This window comes from Scardinius erythrophthalmus (genome assembly GCF_964197995.2).
Source record: "Scardinius erythrophthalmus genome assembly, chromosome: 18".
Lineage (NCBI taxonomy): Eukaryota > Metazoa > Chordata > Actinopteri > Cypriniformes > Leuciscidae > Scardinius > Scardinius erythrophthalmus.
In genome coordinates this window covers 9327472-9346410 of record NC_138238.1, presented here as the reverse complement: position 1 = coordinate 9346410, position 18939 = coordinate 9327472, and the positions used below count along the sequence as shown (strand labels likewise).

The 18939-nt window shown below is 38.4% G+C and overlaps 1 protein-coding gene across 1 annotated transcript; it reads right to left on the bottom strand.

The window, feature by feature from the left end:
* Positions 1-286: 286 nt before the first annotated feature.
* On the bottom strand, positions 287-17240 carry fscn2b (fascin actin-bundling protein 2b, retinal; the record flags this gene model as incomplete). Its single annotated transcript, XM_081392399.1, has 5 exons — positions 287-1193; positions 5740-5907; positions 5998-6119; positions 6339-6495; positions 16421-17240. 5 exons carry the CDS (start codon positions 17238-17240, stop codon positions 988-990), a joined length of 1473 nt encoding a protein of 490 aa, XP_081248525.1. The 3' UTR covers positions 287-987.
* Between the last annotated feature and the right edge of the window lie 1699 nt (positions 17241-18939).

Here is an 18939-nt window from a genome sequence, read left to right as displayed (position 1 = left end):
TCAAAACAGGGCTCTTAACAATACAGTGTTCTCTCTGTCGGTAGCAATACTGTGGAGAGGCACAGCAGCAGCAAAACACCGCTTGCCTGCATGAGACTCAATTCTGATGCCTCGGCAGCCAATTACGTAAATTCACAGCAGAAACCATGCATTTATTTTAGTAAACCCAGGTTACTGTAAATGTAGGCTAAATGAGATTCATTCCTTCAGAATTAAGAGACAGGGTTTTAATTTGTAAAACCTTTCCAGATGGTCTTAAGCAAGAAAAAGCAAATAAATCACAATAGGGAATAAAATGAATTTAATCCTGGTACATTTCGTTTTGGTGAGATGAAGTAATTACACTGTGTATTCTGTTCTATCCATGGTTTCCTGTCAGTTGCCATGTAAGCTTAAGGAAACAACAAGAAGAGTTCATTTGCCAAGCCTATTTCTATGATTTGTATGCCCATATATGTCCATATAATACAAACACAGCAGTCTGTAAGCCCAGAGAATAAAATAAGCTTCACTGGAGCTGAGAGACATTGACATGGTAACAAATAATAGCATGAAAAACAAGAAGATAAAGGGTTTAAAAAATAGTAATAAAGAAAAACAGCAATAATGAATTTCCATGTGTCAATTCGCAAACGATCAGATATGTTAGAAGTGATTTGCCAAAATAATAGCATGCTATGCAAGACTTATGCATGATTATTACCTCACAGAGTTTTCGTAACAGTGCAATAGTGAGCTGATAATGATAATAATAAAGGTTTTTGTCATGTTTGTATTCTTCTAAAGGCTCAGAGTCATTTTGTATAGGACTATAAATCAGAAACGGTAATGAATACAAGCGTAATACTGAATACTGACTCTACATTAAATGCTGATTGATGGGAAACAGATGTCCGGACATTAAACTGTACCAATTTATTTTCTCACATCTGTAAATCCAAGAGTTTAACACAGGTGAATGACAGTTCCTTAAATGTCCACATGGTGTCAGTATTCCCAGAGGGAAGAGCTGTCTGCATTCTCTCCGTCTCCTTTCAGATTGCCTCCTTGGTCTCCTCGCAGGTATTTGCCGTTTTTGTTCCTCATTGCTATCCGTCCATGCTCTAAGAACTCAAAGCAGAAATCTTCAGGTGTGTCTCCATCAGAGCACACCAAACCACTGTTGGACACATACCAGAATTTTCCACCAGCACCTGTAGGAAAACAATACTGGTCAGCTTCATTTAATAAATGACTTAAACCCTGGGGTTAATTCTGTGTTCAAGTGATACAAATTATATTTAAATATTATTTACATATTTAAAACCTGTTAACTGTCACCCTCCATTTTGAGCATAGACGTGAAAATGCACAAATGCATCTGAACTTCATAAACTGTATTTCATGAATGCTTTGGAATAAAGAGCTAAGGTTAATAAATACACAGCAGATTATTGCAGAAATAAAAGACACAGAAGCTTCAGTTTACTGCAAAGCAAATGTACTGAGCTAAAAAAAAAAGATTTGATACAAAATACATATTTTACAAAATAACTTTGATTCTAATTGCAAGAAAATCAAACCAAGTTGAGTCCCAAATTTGAAGTTGATATCACAAAAATGTAGGCTCCTGTGAGATTGTCACTACTCTCTCACCCACTTCCATAGATTTTTTTAATGTTTTCTCCTGTCAAATTAAAGGCACAATATGTAAGATTTTTGCATTAAAGGCACAATATGTAAGTTTTTTGCTTTAAAATAGCAAAAAACACTATATCTATGTTATACATATTTTTTTAGTTGTGTACTTACATTATCCCGACTGTTTCCAACAACTTTCAAACCAGGAGAAATTTGTAATTTAAAGGGAAACTCCACCTCTGGAAAGATGAATGTGTATTTAAATTGGGTCATTTATGTAGTAGAAATGTGAAATTATTTTTGAATTTGGAGCCTTCTAGACTGAGAAAAGCCAGAAAATGTATTTTTGGCTTATGTGGATGAAAGACAACAACTCCCAGAATGCACTTGCTTCGCTGCTCTACTAGGCCACTCCCAAGCCACGCCTACCGGTTAGAGAGCAGTTGTAAACAACAAAGCTAAGCTAGTACTAACGTTAATCTCCGTGAGTCTGCCCGGGTTTTTGAGATCACACAAAATGTCCGGGATTCGGCTTTTGCGTTCTACAGTCGCGCACAGGACGAGACTAGGGCCGCGGGAGAACGAGGCGAGGCCGGTGGCGTGATTACTGATGACCGACACCTGTGATGCGCACTGGTCTTGTATCTCTCACGGAGGAGCGGGTATTTTCTTAGCAAGGGTAAAACGCACATCAACCGATCACGCCACCGGCCTCGCGTCGTTCTCAGGCGGCCCTAGCCTCGTCCTGCTCGCCACAGTAAACGCGATGAATGGCGACTGTAGAACGCAAAAGCCGGTGGCGTGATTACTGATGAGCGGCGCCTGTGAGACGCACCGGTCTCGTGGGCTCTCTCTCACGGAGGAGCGGGTATTTTCTTAGCAAGGGTAAAACGCACATCAACCGATCACTTCTTTAGCGTTCATGTAAACACTACATTCAAATTCACCAATCGGAATGATTTCAGTTACATTGAAACAAAAGGTTTACATGTAAACAATGAATGGTGAAATCAAACGCACTGGCACTGATCTGTGATAGGTCTATTAGCGCATTAGGTCCAACCCCCTATGGGCGGGTTTGAAAGGGTGGGAACTAGTGCTTGTAGTCTTAACAGAAATCCCCCCCTCTTACACTTCCTCCTACAATGACGCAAAATGACGATTTTTGCGTCATTGTAGGAGGAAGTGTAAAGAGGTGAATACAGATTTCTCTCGTCTCAGGGGAAAATGAGAAAATGTTGCACGACCATTCAATAGTATGACTGGGTTTCTAACATTGCAAAGTTTAATGCAAATGGGTGGAGTGTTCCTTTAATTCGAAGACACGTCCCGTTTCTTTATTTCCGTTTTGTCGCCGTCAATGGCGTCATATCCGCGTTGTACCTGGTTTCCGCTCGTGCTGCCATAGCAACCAGAGCTATGAACCAGAGCCGTCTGATAGTAACCAAAGCGACAGACGTGGACAATGTAGTTCACAATGTCTATTTGCACGCTGTTGTTGTCGAGAGCTCCCATAGACAGTATATAAATGAGAGCTCCACGTCCGAGACTTCGACCGCTCCTACATGTACGTTATTAAACAGGTGAGCACATTTACATAAAACTAATCAATGTTATATAGTTCAACAATGATAAAATGTCAGAATATGATCTGTATGTTATTCTAATGTTGATCTAGCTTACTGCTAGTCTCATACAGACAAACTAACAAATACATTTCAACACACTCAAATGCAGTTTAGTGTGCTAGTGTAATGTTAGACCAAGGGAAACAGCGCTGCGTTACCTCACAGGTTTAATTTGTCTAATAAACTGACCTGTGAGTAGTAATTCTGCGTGTGGTTCGGTAGAATGAAATGTCCATATTCCTTTTATATCCGCGGGCCTCGCGTCGCGTGTGGAGCTGAAAGCTCTCTCTTAGCAATCCCGAACTGCTTTATATCACAGTTATGATAAAAGCATCGATGTATTCAGTTATCCATAAACATTATTAGATTGGTCGGCTTGACGTTGACGACAAGATCCATAATTCTTAGCAAATGTTGCGTCATCAATCTACGCCTTTGTTATTGTAAATAGGTTAGCAAGCCCTAGAGGCGAAAAATTCCATACTGTCCGTTTAAAATATCCCAAAACCATTAGAACAGGTTTATATATTTTGTGCACTTTTGTACTTACATTATCCAAAATTATCCATTATCCAATTTGAAAACAAATGTTTAAATTTGTATCAATGGCGTCATGTCCGCTTTATCCTCGGTTTCCGTTTTTACTGCCATCTCAACACAGTTTTTCTAAACACAGTTTTTCTCAACACTCTTTTTCAGTCTCATGAAAAAAATGGGGAAGTAGTAGTTTTAGCATCTAGCACGACACTCTGTTGTTGTTTCGCACAGTTGTCATGGACCACAATTATTCGTTATTGTTTGCAGCAGGTTCTGTCGCCTGATAAAGTGAATCAAATGACCCAATAAGAGTTTTGGACAAGAGGAGAAATAAAGCGAGGATCAATATCGGTCTTGCATTTCCAAGATGGAGAGAGCTCAGGTTTAACAAGTCTGGTGGACAAGTCTATGGTAGAGTAATTAAACATTATGTGTTAAATAGTAAGTCAGCCTTTTTGCAAATGCTGTGGGTATGTTCAAATGTACTTGATTGTTTTGAACACGTAAAGCTGCGCTGCGTTACCCCACCATTTAATTCGACAAATCATGTGATCAAACATAACGATTATAAAACTTTATTTCATTACCTCATCCATGAACATGATTGTGATTCCCGTCGGACGGATTTCCATCGGCAGTGAAGGTGAAGACGACAACTCCCATCGTTCAACGCTCTTTCACAGCTTCATCAAGCCACGCCTTTGTTATTGTTTTGAATATGCGACCTCTAGCGGCGAAAATTACATACTGTGCCTTTAATACTTTTCTGTCACAACGTCACTTCTATCACAAAACAGTGGCCAAGTATGGAACCTTAAGTCTCAGACCTTACCAAATAAATGTGTTTTGTCAAGATTAGAAAAAGATTTGAAGAAGAGTTTGTACAATTTGAAACATGAGACTGTCCTCTAGGGGAAGGAGCCTGCTAAACGTTTTTAGGGGGGATGTATTTTATAGGCCAAAATCTGGAAATGAGTTGGCATTTTAGAACTTCCGCTTCCATCGTCCTGAAGTGGTCGTCCTGTTCTTTGAACAGGTGTTTGGTTAAATGTTTGAAATAAGGTCCATGTTGAACACAAGCTCAAGATATTTTAACTTTATTTTACAATATAAATCAGTAATACCCTCTTGTGATGTTTTTAAAAAGCTTTTACTTGTCCTGAAAGCTGGTTGCTAAATGGGACTACAGAGGTTGTCAGGACATTAAACGTCATCAAGCCGAACAGGTTATCTCCTCTACTCACTACTCCACTTTCACAGCCTTGCTGTGTTTATAGTCGTGAATCGTGCTCTTGCAAACTATTATAACTTGAACTTTCAGGGAAAAAGAAGCCATGTGATGATTTGACCATGGTGTAGTTTGGTTATAAACACAAACCTGCCGAAAAGCTTAAAAATTCATTAAAGTTGTGTTTATTTGTGAAGATTATCATGACGAACAAAACATGTAACAATAATGAGCTTTTGTTAGTCTCAGACCTTATTTTCTGCTATAATCCAAAAGCCAATGGAAAAATCCTATTGGGTTTTTGTCGAGGGAACCAGTGTGATGCAACTTGGCCTACAAAAATACATCATCCCTGCAGCACTCTACGGTAACACAATGTCCCGTCACCAGGACACTGACAGTTAACAGGTTAAATGTTGAATGGTACATTCCTCTTTTTGTCTTAGATTTGGTATATTTCACAATATTGTATTCTAGTTTTATGGTTTTAAGAAAATACTGTATGCTTTTTTTAAAGGCAATCAATTCCAGCTGGTTAATTAAAATGCTTTGGCATTTCTGACACTGATTACAATTAATAGAAGTCATTGCCAGAAGCTCTTTTTGCCCTTAAATCAATTTCCAGGAAATAAAAGCTGTTATTTGCTATCCAGAAAGCTGCTTTTGGATCTATCACAGGAAATACAGAATACAAACAATTGAAAATGTGGCTGAAGTAAAACTCACCTTTAATCTGGTATGCGCCATCATTGAACTGCAGTGTAAATATGTCATACACTGAACGATTGGCGTCCAGTGTATTAGAGTTCTTGTGGTGGCATACATAACCATTCTCTCCCCTCAGGATCAGAATAGGCCTATTGATCAGCTTCAGAATCAACTGCTCATCCTCACCTGGAGGAAAAAACAGGGTGGTATACGTATTTCAAATAACTTTTTATTTGAATTATATATATATTTTTTGTGGGTCATGTATGAACTCACCCACAGAGTCACTGACTGCAGAAAGCTGGCCGTTTTTCTTAGTGCATACGTATTTTCCATTGCTGGCTCGCAGTGCCACCCGTCGACCGAGCCACACTATGTCAAACATGGTGTTGGCACCGCTGCACACAGTGGGAGATTGTACGTATTAGTGTTTATAATGTATAATGTCATAATGTTCAACAACATGTACACCCACAGAAAACAGGAGAAATTGAGATGGCTTCACTGTTACTGTGTTTTGGATGCATTTACCAATGGTTACATAATATAATTTTTGCATAGCTCATAAGTAAACGAGAATTAATAGCAGAAAGTCTGAAAGTAAAGCTAAATCTTACACTTCAGTAGCTGTTGACTGGATGCCTCCATGAGCGACAAGCGTCCAGTAGTTCCCTTGATTAGTTCTGAATTTGCACTTTCTTGTGTCTTTATCAATTTCCATTTGAAACGTCTCCATGTCCGTCTCATCGTCCTGATTGGCTGAGACACTCACTCCTGTTGAAGCACATAAGACAAACACAACTTGTTTTAATTTAAAATGGGAGAACTGCACATTTTTGCTTATTCAGAAAATGTTTAGAATAAAGTTTGAAATTGTGGCTCAAACATATTAGCAGTTAGAAGTCAATACTTGTCTCAATTAAATGATTTAGATCCACTTTTACTAGAAGTTCATTAAGGTTGTAAAACTGTAACAATATCTGAAAAAGCTCCTTAAGGTCAATTTATATTTTTTACATGCACATACATTCCCGTTCAAAAGTTTGAGGTTCGGTAGGATTTTTAAAATCGTTTTTGAAAGCAGTATGTTCAACACGGCTGCATTTTGATAAAAATACGGAAAAAAAAAAACATTAGCATTGTCAAATATTATTACAATTAAACTGTTTTTTTTTTATTTTAATATATCTTAACCTGTTAAGCTTCACCAGTGCGTCGGCGCACTGAAGCGTTTTTTATTTATTTAATTCAAAATTACTATCAGATTTAATGTTATACCTTGACAAACTATACATCATTAAAAAGATATAAGACTCAAGTTTCAGTATTTGACCACTATTGTATTCTGAGAAACTCATAGTGACAGTTATGTCTTAATTTGTGTCAGGAGTTATGAAATGAAAAAATGAGTCGATACCTTTAATATGAATTATGCGCGTCAGCCGCTTTCATTCATAAAAAACTCCAGTGCTGTCGTCATGACAGCGATACACAAAACAACGTCCCTCAGGGCTTTAGCTCAAAAATGTGCAGATTTGGAGAAATATTGATAGATTCTTTTAGATTCACATCATATTTCTATAGACAGGAATAATATTTATTGAATTTATACCCAAATGCGTCAATGTAATCTTTATGAGCGTTTGGTATTCTAATTCACAGTGTTTTCAATTCATACCAATAGGCTGAGGGCGCTATATGCACAGTAATATAGTCCATATATGGCACATGAAGAAGAGCCATGATCATGTGACATTCCAGGAAGCCTCGAACACACACACAGCTAACAGAGATCGGCTGTAATCATGCAGATAAAAGATGTTTTGAAGACAATAAACATGATTGCAATGATATCTGATTTGCCTGTGTTCTTCAAGCCATGCCAGGTATTTTTATAATAATAGATTATATTTATAATGTAATGCTAATCTATATAGACTTCATCATTGTGCATAATACTATCAAATAATATATTTTCTGTCTGATTTTTTTATCTGAAGCTAAATTAGATCACAGAAGATTATTTAAAACATTCAGCTTGAGTTATAAAGTACGTTTTGAACATAAATATGGTTTTAATCTCATATATTGTCGTGTATTGATGGTGTGCTAAGCTAACATGCTAGCTAGCCCTAACTGTTAGTCACATGACATGGTCTTGAAAAACATTTAACTAAATACAGAGTTTTGGGCTTATTATCTTCAGATTTTAAACATAAAATGTTTAGACATGTGGCTTTAGCTGTAGTGCATTTATTGATTGCTCCAGTGCCAATTTCAATTTTATTTTCATGAGGATGTTTCATAAAAAATAATTTCTAATAACTTTACAAAACTTTGAAGCTATTTATAACAATTTTTGTCATTACGACAATAATTAATTCTACATTTACAATAAACTGCCAGGTGTCAGCTTTCAAACGAGATCATACTTGTGCTTTTAGTACAAAGGGTTCATGAACTGTATCTGTTTTAGTTTGGGTATGTCATTTCTGGGGATTTTTCAAAAGTGGCGTTGCAGCTTAACAGGTTAAAATGTAATAGAATCCTGTGATGGCAAAGCTGAATTTTCAGCATCATTTCTCCAGTCACATGATCATGTGTCACATGATCCTTCAGATATCGTTCTAATATTCTGACTTGGTGCTCAAGAAACATTTCTTATTATGATGAAATGATGAAGTTCAACAGAACAGCATTAGATTATAAAGCCCATCCTTAACAGGAACATTATACAATTATTTAAACACGGCAAAAAAAAAAAAAAAAAAATGTATTTAAATATATATATAAAAAAAAAAAAAAAAAAAAACTTTCATTGAAGTAAAAGAATTGAAGTTATGAGGAAACACAAAGGCCAAATTCCCTTAATCATCCATCACAATGAGTAAAACCAAAGAATATAGTTCTGATGTGCAGCAAAAGATTGTTGAGCTTCACAAAATAGAAAGTGGCTGTAAGAAAATAGCTAAAGAATTGAAAATCCCCATTTTGACCATCAGGGCAATAATTAAGAAGTTCCAGAACTTCCAGGTGATGTTACGAATCTACCAGGAAGAGGACAGGTGTCTATATTGTCTTAATGCACGGTGAGGAGGAAAGTCTGAGTAGCCAAAGACTCTCCAAGGATCACAGATGGAGAATTGCAGAGATTACGCGAGTCTTGGGGTCAGAAAGCCTAAACAAATATATCAAACAACCCCTACATCCCCACATGTTGTTTAGGAGGTTTAAAAAAAAAAAAAAAATCCTCCTCGCTCCGCCAAAAATTAACTCAAGCATATTCAGTTGTCAGACACGACTGGATCTTCAAAAGGGACCGGATTCTGTGGTCAGATGAAACTAAAAAAGGGCTTTTTGGCAGCAAACCCACCAGATGTGTTTGGTGCAAACAGGGATAACAAGTAGTACCCCATGCCTACGGTTAAATATACTGCTGGATCTTATATGTTGTGGACCTATTTTTTTTGCTGGAGGTCCTGGACATCTAGTTCAGACACATGGTATTATATCAAATACCAACAGATAAAAAATCAAAACCTGACGCCTTCTGCTAAAAATCTTATAATGGGCCGTGGTTGGATCTTCCATCAGGACAACGATCCAAAACAAACATCAAAATCAACACAAAAATGGGTAACTGAGCACAAAATGAAGCTTCTGCCATGACCATCCTAGTCCCCTAAACTGAACCCTATAGAAAATGATTGGGGTGAACTGAAGAGAAGAAGCACCAACATTAACTTTTTTGCGAATTTTTTGAATGAAAGATCAAAAGGATAAACAATGCAGATATATTTTTTTGACAGCCATTTTTGATCATATTTACCAGTGGTGCCATTAATTCTGACCACAACTGTATATATACATATATATACATATTATACATACATACATACATACATACATTATATATATATATATATATATATATATACATACATTATATATATATATATATATATATATATATATACACATATATATACACAGTGCTATGCATAAGTTTAGACACCCATGCTAAAGTTGACTAAAAAGAGGAATAAAAAAATATTAATTTGGAAATTGAACTTAATGCCTCAATTAAAAAAATTATGAAAAATCCAACCTTTAAGGACACCAATTTTCTTTGTGAATGAATAATGTATCGTAAATAAATAAATGTTCTTCCTTAAAATACAGGGTGCATAAGTTTGGACACCCCTATGTTACCATACCTAGAGACTGGCATGGTTTTATTTCAGTTAGCCTAATAGCTGGTTTGATTTGCATTGAGAGATGATCTTATTGAAAGTACCCCATGCCAATCTCTAGGTATGGTGAAGGCTATGTGATGATGTGGGGCTATTTTAATTCCAAAGGCCAAGGGAACTTTATCAGGATGCATAGTATCCTGGATCCATGAAGTAACTGGCCTTTAAAAATTAAAATCTGCCTGCCTCTATGCGAATTTAACATAGGGCTGTCCAAAATTACGCACCCTGTATTTTAAGGAAGAACATTTATTTATTTACAATACATTATTCATTCACAAAGAAAATTGGTGTCCTTAAAGGTTGGATTTTTTCTCATTTTTTAAATTAAGGCATTAAGTTCAATTTCCAAAAGATGATTTTTTTATTCCTCTTTTTAGTCAACTTTAGCATGGGTGTCTAAACTTATGCATAGCACTGTATATATATATATATATATATATATTAAAATATAGTCATATATTAAAAAATAATAAACTAAGTTTACTTAAAACTGCTTAATTTTACCTAAATAGAAGTATTCAGACTTTGAATATTAGAACATTATACCGCATGCTTTTCTAAGTACATTTCAAATGTATCAGCTTAACCGAGATAGCATGTGTTTGTCCTGAACTTTCCCCCAGTTTGGAATCCTCAAGTGAGACAAAGCACCAGCATGATTAACTTCACTGCCACGCACGACAGGCATCAACCTGATTCTGAGTCCTGTTCTGGCGCAATGTCTACAACGGACCATGTTTATTTAAGACTCACATCTATAGTTAATGGAGCCCAAACATGTCACTCCGCTGTCTATAAACATCCTTTATATCAATACAAGATTACTGTTGTTTTGAAATGAGGAGGTTTACTCAATTAGTCACAATGACAGATCCATTCCAAATCACTGTATTATTTGTAACATTAACATTTACACAACAAGACCACTGGCTGAGGTCTGAAACATTTTTCATATCCAAGCCATTAATCATAACACATGTAGACTCTGTGTGTTTCTATAAAAAACCTTGTGTATTTTGCTCTATGTACCTAAAGCATATTCATGCATGTATTTTGTTACTGGCAAACAACAAACATCTTATTTCTGACTATGCATCTGAATTATCATTCAGTGCAGTAGGGCATAACCACTTGTGATTATATCTTTCTCCTTGCACCGATAAAACCGTGGCACAGAAACCACGACCTTGGCAGGGCCAGAGGCTTCGCTGCACCCTGCTGGGTTTCTATGCCAATTAGTCTTGGGATTGTTTCATGGCATTCATTAGACTCAAATGTAACGCATACTGTAGCTTTGTTCAAAAAACATATTGAAAACAGAACACATGACCAAGTCATACAGTACATGAGAGTACTTGTTTACTTGTAAGTGGCAAAAGTATGATCAGACAATTCAAAATGTGTTGTAAATGTAGGTTAATAAGTTTGAGTTTTCAAATGCTACGTATTTTTGGCACTGAAATGGAGAAAATCCATTTGTCTGTCTGTCTATCTATCTATCTATCTAACAAATTTACCCTTGGGTATTAATGAAGACACCTTGACACACACACACATACACACACACACACTACTTAAAATAAGTATTTTCTGTTCCGAAGCTGCATTTATTTGATCACAATACAGTAAAAACTGTAATTTTGTGAGATATTATTACAATTTGAAAAAACTGTTTTCTATTTGAATACATTTTAAAATGAAATTTATTCCTGTGATGCAAAGCTGAATTTTCAGCATCATTACTCCAAACTTCAGTGTCACATGATCCTTCAGAAATCATTCTAATATACTTGACACCGTTTTAAAAATAATTTAAAAAAACTGAAAAATACATATAAATTAATTAATTAAATGTGTATAGAACTAATTTAAAATGATAATAAACATGAAAAAATATAGAAATTAAGTATAAATAAATAAAAAGATGGCATTTCTCAACCTAATGTATGAGGTCTTCAAAGGCTTTTGATGAAAAGAACAAACATAATTTCAGTCAAGTGTCCAAACTTTTGTGTAGAAGTGCAACTAAATGATTGAATTACATGATCTCAACCAAAACAGACGGCATAGTGCAAAATGCGTTAAAAGGATTGTAGTGGCTAAGGCTCAGTGGATGTATCCGAAAATATCCCTTGATCATTTTCTTAATCCTTTAACAGGCCAGATCCTGCACCTTACCCCCTTCTCCCTCCACCCTGCCATCCTTCCTGCCCCTCCCTTTCTCATGCTGCAACCTCTCCTAATTCTCAGCATGCAAAGAGACACAAAGCTGCACCGTAGGGCCCAGTAAGCAGCTTTTTTTGAGTAGCGTATGTACAATCCTTCAGTTTCGAGGAAAACCAGTCGGGAGGCTGAAGTAATACCATTGTTTCGACGGGACTCTGCAGGGCTCCTTAGACACGCTGGGAAAGAAACCAGGCCTATCAGCAGAATCTGTGGCCATCGATCACTCCACCGTGGAATGCTTTTCTTTTCTTTTCTTTTTTTGCAATATAATTTAGGCTATCCATGTGTGCTTGTGTTTCTCTCTCCGCCTGTCACTTTTTCTCACACAGCATGGACTGTGTGAGAAAATGATTTTGATTTTATACAAATCATATGATTTTTACAAATCATAATGGCTTATCAATAGACACTACATGGTCGTCCTTTGGAATTGGATTCTATAATCCAATTCCTAATGGCTTTAAGTGATAGAACATGTGGTATGCATGATTAAGACAGTAATGAGAACACACAGTGTTAACGTATTGTTTTGGTTGGAACCAAAGCACAACTACCAGCCAAAGTCGCCAAAACAAAGTCTAATCAAGACAATATCAGGGATAACGAAAAAGAAACAGCTTCAGATGTTTCTTTTTCCCAGATCAAACCTCACTCTGCTGCAGCGGTTTTCATTTCTGTGGCCCGTTACACTTTATTTTCCAATTTCACGTCTGACTCTGCTTTAGTTTTGCACCAAAGATAGAGGAACAGAGGCCAGCTGGGGCAGGACACTCTATCTCCTCTGTTGATCATTCCTCATCCACGGCATTGTGATTACTGAGCTCAATCCTGAACTCCTGCGGATGACCTCACTCCCATCACAGAATGCTCCCTCTCAATTTACCAATCCATTTCTGTGGAATGTAACAGTACCCAGAGACAGCGAGAGGACCTTCTCAAAACTGGGGCAAGTAGATCGCTGCATGCGTACCAGGTCAAATACCTATCGGAGAACACAAAAGATGTATGGGAGAACACTACAAAAGGTGCATGTTTTGATTTAACATGCATGTAGTCTATAATGGTGTTCAAAAGTCTGTGGCTACAATGACAATCTGGAAAAATTTCAAAAGAAATATAATATAAATATCATAATACGGCTCTAGTGCTGCGGTCACTAAAGCAGAAAGTGGACAAACTAAAAAGGAACATCCTGAACCTCAATTTAATATTTTGATTCAACTTTTAATCATGTTGATATTATAATTTGGCGGGACATTTTTGTTTTATTAAATTATAAAAATACAAAAAAGAAGCATTTTCACTAGCGGTCCCAGACTTTTGGACCCTTACACAAGTGAAGATGTCTACTTAGAAATATTTGGCCCACATTAAAGCAGTGATCTCCAAATGTACCAAGACAGTCACTCTGAGATTAATTTTTAATGGTAAAGTGATGCCACAATCCACTGTCTTTCATTTTGTTAGTTTCTTTCTTTCTTTCTTTCTCTCTCAATATCTCTTTGTGCTCATCTTCTTTTCACCTTCCGGACCGGATTAGAATGCTCCAGGGAACACTGTGGAGGTGATGAAGAACATGGTAACAGATCCGCCCGCCTGAGTGCATGCCATCTTTCCGACTCAAGAATGAAAGCCACACAACATGCATGGAGCTACTGCATAAAAGTACACCACGACCAAACTAAAGTGATAAACATCATATCTTAGCTAATAATAGTGATATTTCTGAAAAACTGCTGTGCAGTGTCACTACTCATTATTGATTAAAAGATCATCTGTGAGTTTGTGTTGTGTCCCAGGGCGAGAGGCCTGGGGCTTAATGAACGTCAGACCTGCAGAGCTGATTGGCAGTCCTGTCTGAAGTCATCTCTGGTTCCCTTCATCATGTAGAGACTCTCTAAAAGAAATGAACTGCTTCATCCATTAGCAGAATCACTTTACCTAATTGCTTTTTGCACAGAATGAATGTGCAATAGATGGGGAGAGATGCTTCTTTTTCATTAAGAACAAATGTTCCATCTGGCCTGTGTCATTTTCCTTGTCTTTTTTCACCCATAATGAAATGGGGTTTTTTTTTGCCAATATGTTGATACTTCATGTTTCTTAATGTTAAATCGACACTGAACCATTTGAAGCAAGGGAAACGCACTGTAGGACTCAATAAGAGTTATAATGTGTGACTCAAACATCTCACCTCTTAATTTTGATTACAATCCAGAGATTTTAGCTATGGCTTCAGATGCTAACATTTCAGACCTCACAATTTAGGATCTGTATAATAGCTGCCTTGTATCCTCTTTAGCTACCAGAAGTAAATCATTTTCTTTGTGCTCTCAATTGGCTCCTGGTGCACATGCTTTGCTACCACAAAATTTTCGGATGTCATTAAATAACTCTATCCCATGGGCATTGGGTAAACTAAACTGACAATACAAAATCATGTCCACCCCAGGGAACTGCTGCTAAAGTCTTTGAGTTATGATCTTTTTACAATGACAAAAAAGCAATACCGTTCACCTGTCTACACCCATAATGCATTATGTGTCTATTCATTGTGATTTTGTGCCTGATATTTCTTCCTCCTGCCTGTCTTGTTCTCCTTTCTGCTGTATACTTTCACACTCCATTGTCCCTTTCCCCCCATTGGTTTTTTCCCCCTGTCGGGTAGAAACCAACTGCTCCTGAAGGACTCTCTGATTTGTGTGTCCCCATTGTAGACCAGCACATTGCATGGTCCACAGATAAAGAAATGCGGCGGAAGGCTTGTGTTTCTGAAAGCAGACTCCACCATCATTGAAATGCCCCTGTCCACTCAATTATTTATCACACCTCGCCACTAGTGTGTGCATGCGTGCATGTGCTTATATCAGAGCATCTTGGTCCTATTTTGTTATATAAAAGCACTGGCTAAAAGTATATCACTCTGTGAAAAATATGCGTATGTCTGTGTGTATCTGTGAGAATGAGAAAGAGTGTAAGACCAAAAGAGAGAGAGAGAGAGATGGATGAGTGTACTGGAGGGGACAGGATATGTTACTGACCCAGCTTACTATGGTGGATACTCAAAGCCATTCAGTTTCTCCAGTAATTTATCTATTGCAGGTGGCTCAAAATGCTTACCAAGAGCTCTGCACTGGAGATAATGGATAATGTTCCAGCATGCAAGATTTACATTACAGAACTTAGTTGCTCAGTCAAGACAGGAAACTACAATTATGCAGTGTGTTTGTTAGCAGAGCACATGGCCAGAGAATAAAAATCGTCTATGTCTGGCAGATTAATATTGGCCAACTCAGCTGAAAAGACAGCTGCCATATATTATTTCTGTGAGGTCACGCTCATGGGTGTGACTCAGTGTTCACCTGCTCTCCAGGCTAGTTTCCATAGATTTGACTATGTGCGCATAGTTTGCCATCCAGCTGCAATTTTGCATGCAATTTATTTTCATGCATTGGTATGCTTGCATATAAAACACTAATGGGGAGCAAGACTGATAGCACAACAGTGCAAGTTATGCTCAGAATGCTAAAATCAAGTTGTTTAGCATATTATTCAATCTGAAAATTACATTTTTCACTGAATCTACAATTGACATTTACATGCCTGCACTCCATACTCTAGCTTTCTATATCTGGTTACCCAAGAGGTATTAAAAGTACTTAATAGTTGTAATGAGGACTCACATCTGTTACACAAGTCGCCACAGGAGCGCTAAGGGAGAGGGACAAACCGTATAAACCAGTATATTGATAGTTCCCTTGAATCTCCTTAAAGGAATAATTCACCCAAATTTTTTTTTTTATCTGCCATCATTTTATTACTCTCAAGCCATTCTAAATCTGTATGACTTGCTTTCTTCTGCAGAACATAAAAATATGATATTTTGAATATTCTGTTTTTGTCCATACCACAAAAGCCAGTTTGGTCCAATATAACATAAGACCCCATTGATTTTCATTTTACAGACAAAAACAATGAGACAAAATATCTTAGTGTTTCACAGTATAAAAAAAGTCATACATATTTGGAAACAACATAAGGGTAAGTATATAATGATATTTTATGGTAAACTGTTATATAATTAACTTTTACAATATTTTAAAGTTTGTATTCACTAGATTCTACAGCAGACAAATGAGGCTGGCCACTGATGATTTCAGAAGCATGTGGTCCTCCTGTAGGGAAATGTCAATAGAAATTCAACCAGCACCACTTACCTTGTCGGATGGAGACAAATCTGTTGTTGGCGGCCTGAAACACCACTTGCGGATGGCTTTCCTCGAGATCAAACAACTCGTCTTTGCCAGGTTTGGAGCAGCGTCCAGAGCGCAGAGTTCCAGTGGGCCCCATGGGGGTCAAGTACTTCCCCTCACAGTCCTTGAAGGCCAATTTGCCTGATTTCAGTTCCAAGGTGTAGCCTGTCCCACGGCCATTTTCAGAGGACAGTTTTCCGTCGTTGCTCAGGAAACGGCTGTCACTGGTCTTTAGACAATATTTGCCGTCCATGTACACAAGAGTTAGAAGAGCATCCACACCCCAGGGGATGTTGCTGTCCACAGCAATCTCTCCCTCTGGAGACGCTAGGTGGGCATAGCGTTTGCGGGCCACACTGAGCAGATTTGCCTGTGGGTGCAGGGCCAAGTGCATGGCCCATAGTTCTGCCTCGCCAATGGTCTGAGCGAAGCAGGACAGGTAGTCCTCCGAACCTCCAAAGAAGCGCAGGTATGGCTCGGACTGCAGGGCCCAGCGGCCGTCTGACTGTGCCACAATCAGAAAGCGGCAGTCGCTCTCTTTGGTCTCAGCCTCACAGCTCACCTTGCCATCTTTGTCGGATGCCAGGTAGCGACCCAGGTGACTGCGCAAGTAAACCACCTGACCATCCTGCTCATCATGCTCTAGAGTCCAGATCTGCTTCTTCTTGAGACTTGGAGCTGAAGCATTCATCTTGAAGCCGAAGGCCTCCGCTGTTAAATAGCGATTCTCATGATTAATAAGCCCGAATTGTAGCTTGAGGGCTTTACTGCCATTGGAGGGCATCCTGGCTTACAACCCAGATGGAAGCCAGAGAGTGTTGAAAGTCCAAAGAAGAAGCTGATCAGCCTGTAGACTTACAAAGTTAGCTCTCCTATGTGTCCTGATTAATTTGCTTCTTATTGGGGAAGAGCAAAGTGAAGTCTACTTCACTATAGACTCCTTAGTGTAGCCTACTCTCTTCAGATACAGGCCTTAACTTTCTTTATTAGGCCTAAGTTCCTCTTCTAGTTTTGTCCCTGGTCCTGGTCTCTCCGCTCGGTAAAAACAACGTCTTGCTCCCCGGAGAGCTTGCAGAGGCTCTGGAGATTTTTTCCCTGTGTTTCCTAATCAGATCAGATTATAATCAGGAGGACTCAACACCTCAATCCAGAGAGCTGCTGACGTCACCCTGATCCCAACGGTTCCTTTTCCTCTGCACCTCTTTCACCCGCTTTCTTTCTCATTCCCTTTCCTTCTCAATTCACCTGCATCTCTTGTCCTCTTCATTGGCTGCCTTTGAGATTGTGGGACTACTGATCTCTTAAAGAGATGCTGCTCAAGACCGAGTCACACGGTTTTACTTCTTCTCGATGTCTTAGTCATCTCAGTTCTTCAGTCTGACATCTGATTGGTTCGTCTCCTCCTTGTCCTCTTCTAAGTATTTTTTACTTCAGTCACATCCTTAAGACATGTGCATCCATTAAAAAGACACATCATTCTCCTCCGAGACCTTGAGAAATAGAAGCATGTTAGTGTGCAAGGTGCCCACTAAGATGTAAGGCCAGCTTGTCAACAAACGGCACATGAAGTACAGTGCAGCTTTTCGGGTGTACTTCGACACCTTTTCTATCTCCCATTCACCTGTTGTCCTATCCTCTTATGTTTCTTTTTATACGTCCTTTCTCCTCTTTTGCTATATTGGACGTATTCTTACACTAGAGACCCTTTATGGAGGCCCAGTAATCCACCCGTTCTATAGTGCTCCTGCCTTTGTCCTCCTCCCCAGTCTCTAACTCTTTGCTGATGGCGCTTTGACACAAAGCTGGGTAACCAGAGCCCTCCCCCAGCACCAGTGGTAGTGGCCTGAGAGGGGGATCGGCTTTCCAGTGCACACTCAGGATACAGTTACATGACTTCTCTGATTCCGAGCTCGGTTGGTCATCTTTATTTCACCAATGTGCATATGGGTGTGAGTGGAGGTGGAGGTAACAAACAGATGCTTATTCAAATATTCCTGACATGTAATCATTGAAGACCAATTCACTGTGACTGAAAACATCTCTCCAGCTCTTTTCCAGTTACATAAGTGGTTTGCTTAGCATTTCACTGGCTGTGTTGCCTCATGTTTGCGTAATGCTACACATATTGTCGATCCATTTCAAATCCCAAGCATGTTTGTTCGAAAAACAGTCTCCACCACAGGCCCCTAATCTGCCTTTCAATGATCCAACTCTTTTATTAGACCAATCTAATCCATAGCAGCCCCAAACCCCTCCTCCTCTCCTTGGGCGCGTCTTGGACACAGAACCTTCCATCTGTCGGTGACTGACCGCGTATGGGACAAGTAAGCCTGAACCACACACACATATACACACTCATCTAAGCATAGGAACAATAAGACGTTCATTAACCGTTATTGGCTTTGGCAAATCTATCCTTTGTTTACATTTGTTTAAGATCTTCTAAGCAGATATGTTAACCTTAGACATGCACTATGAGCCTT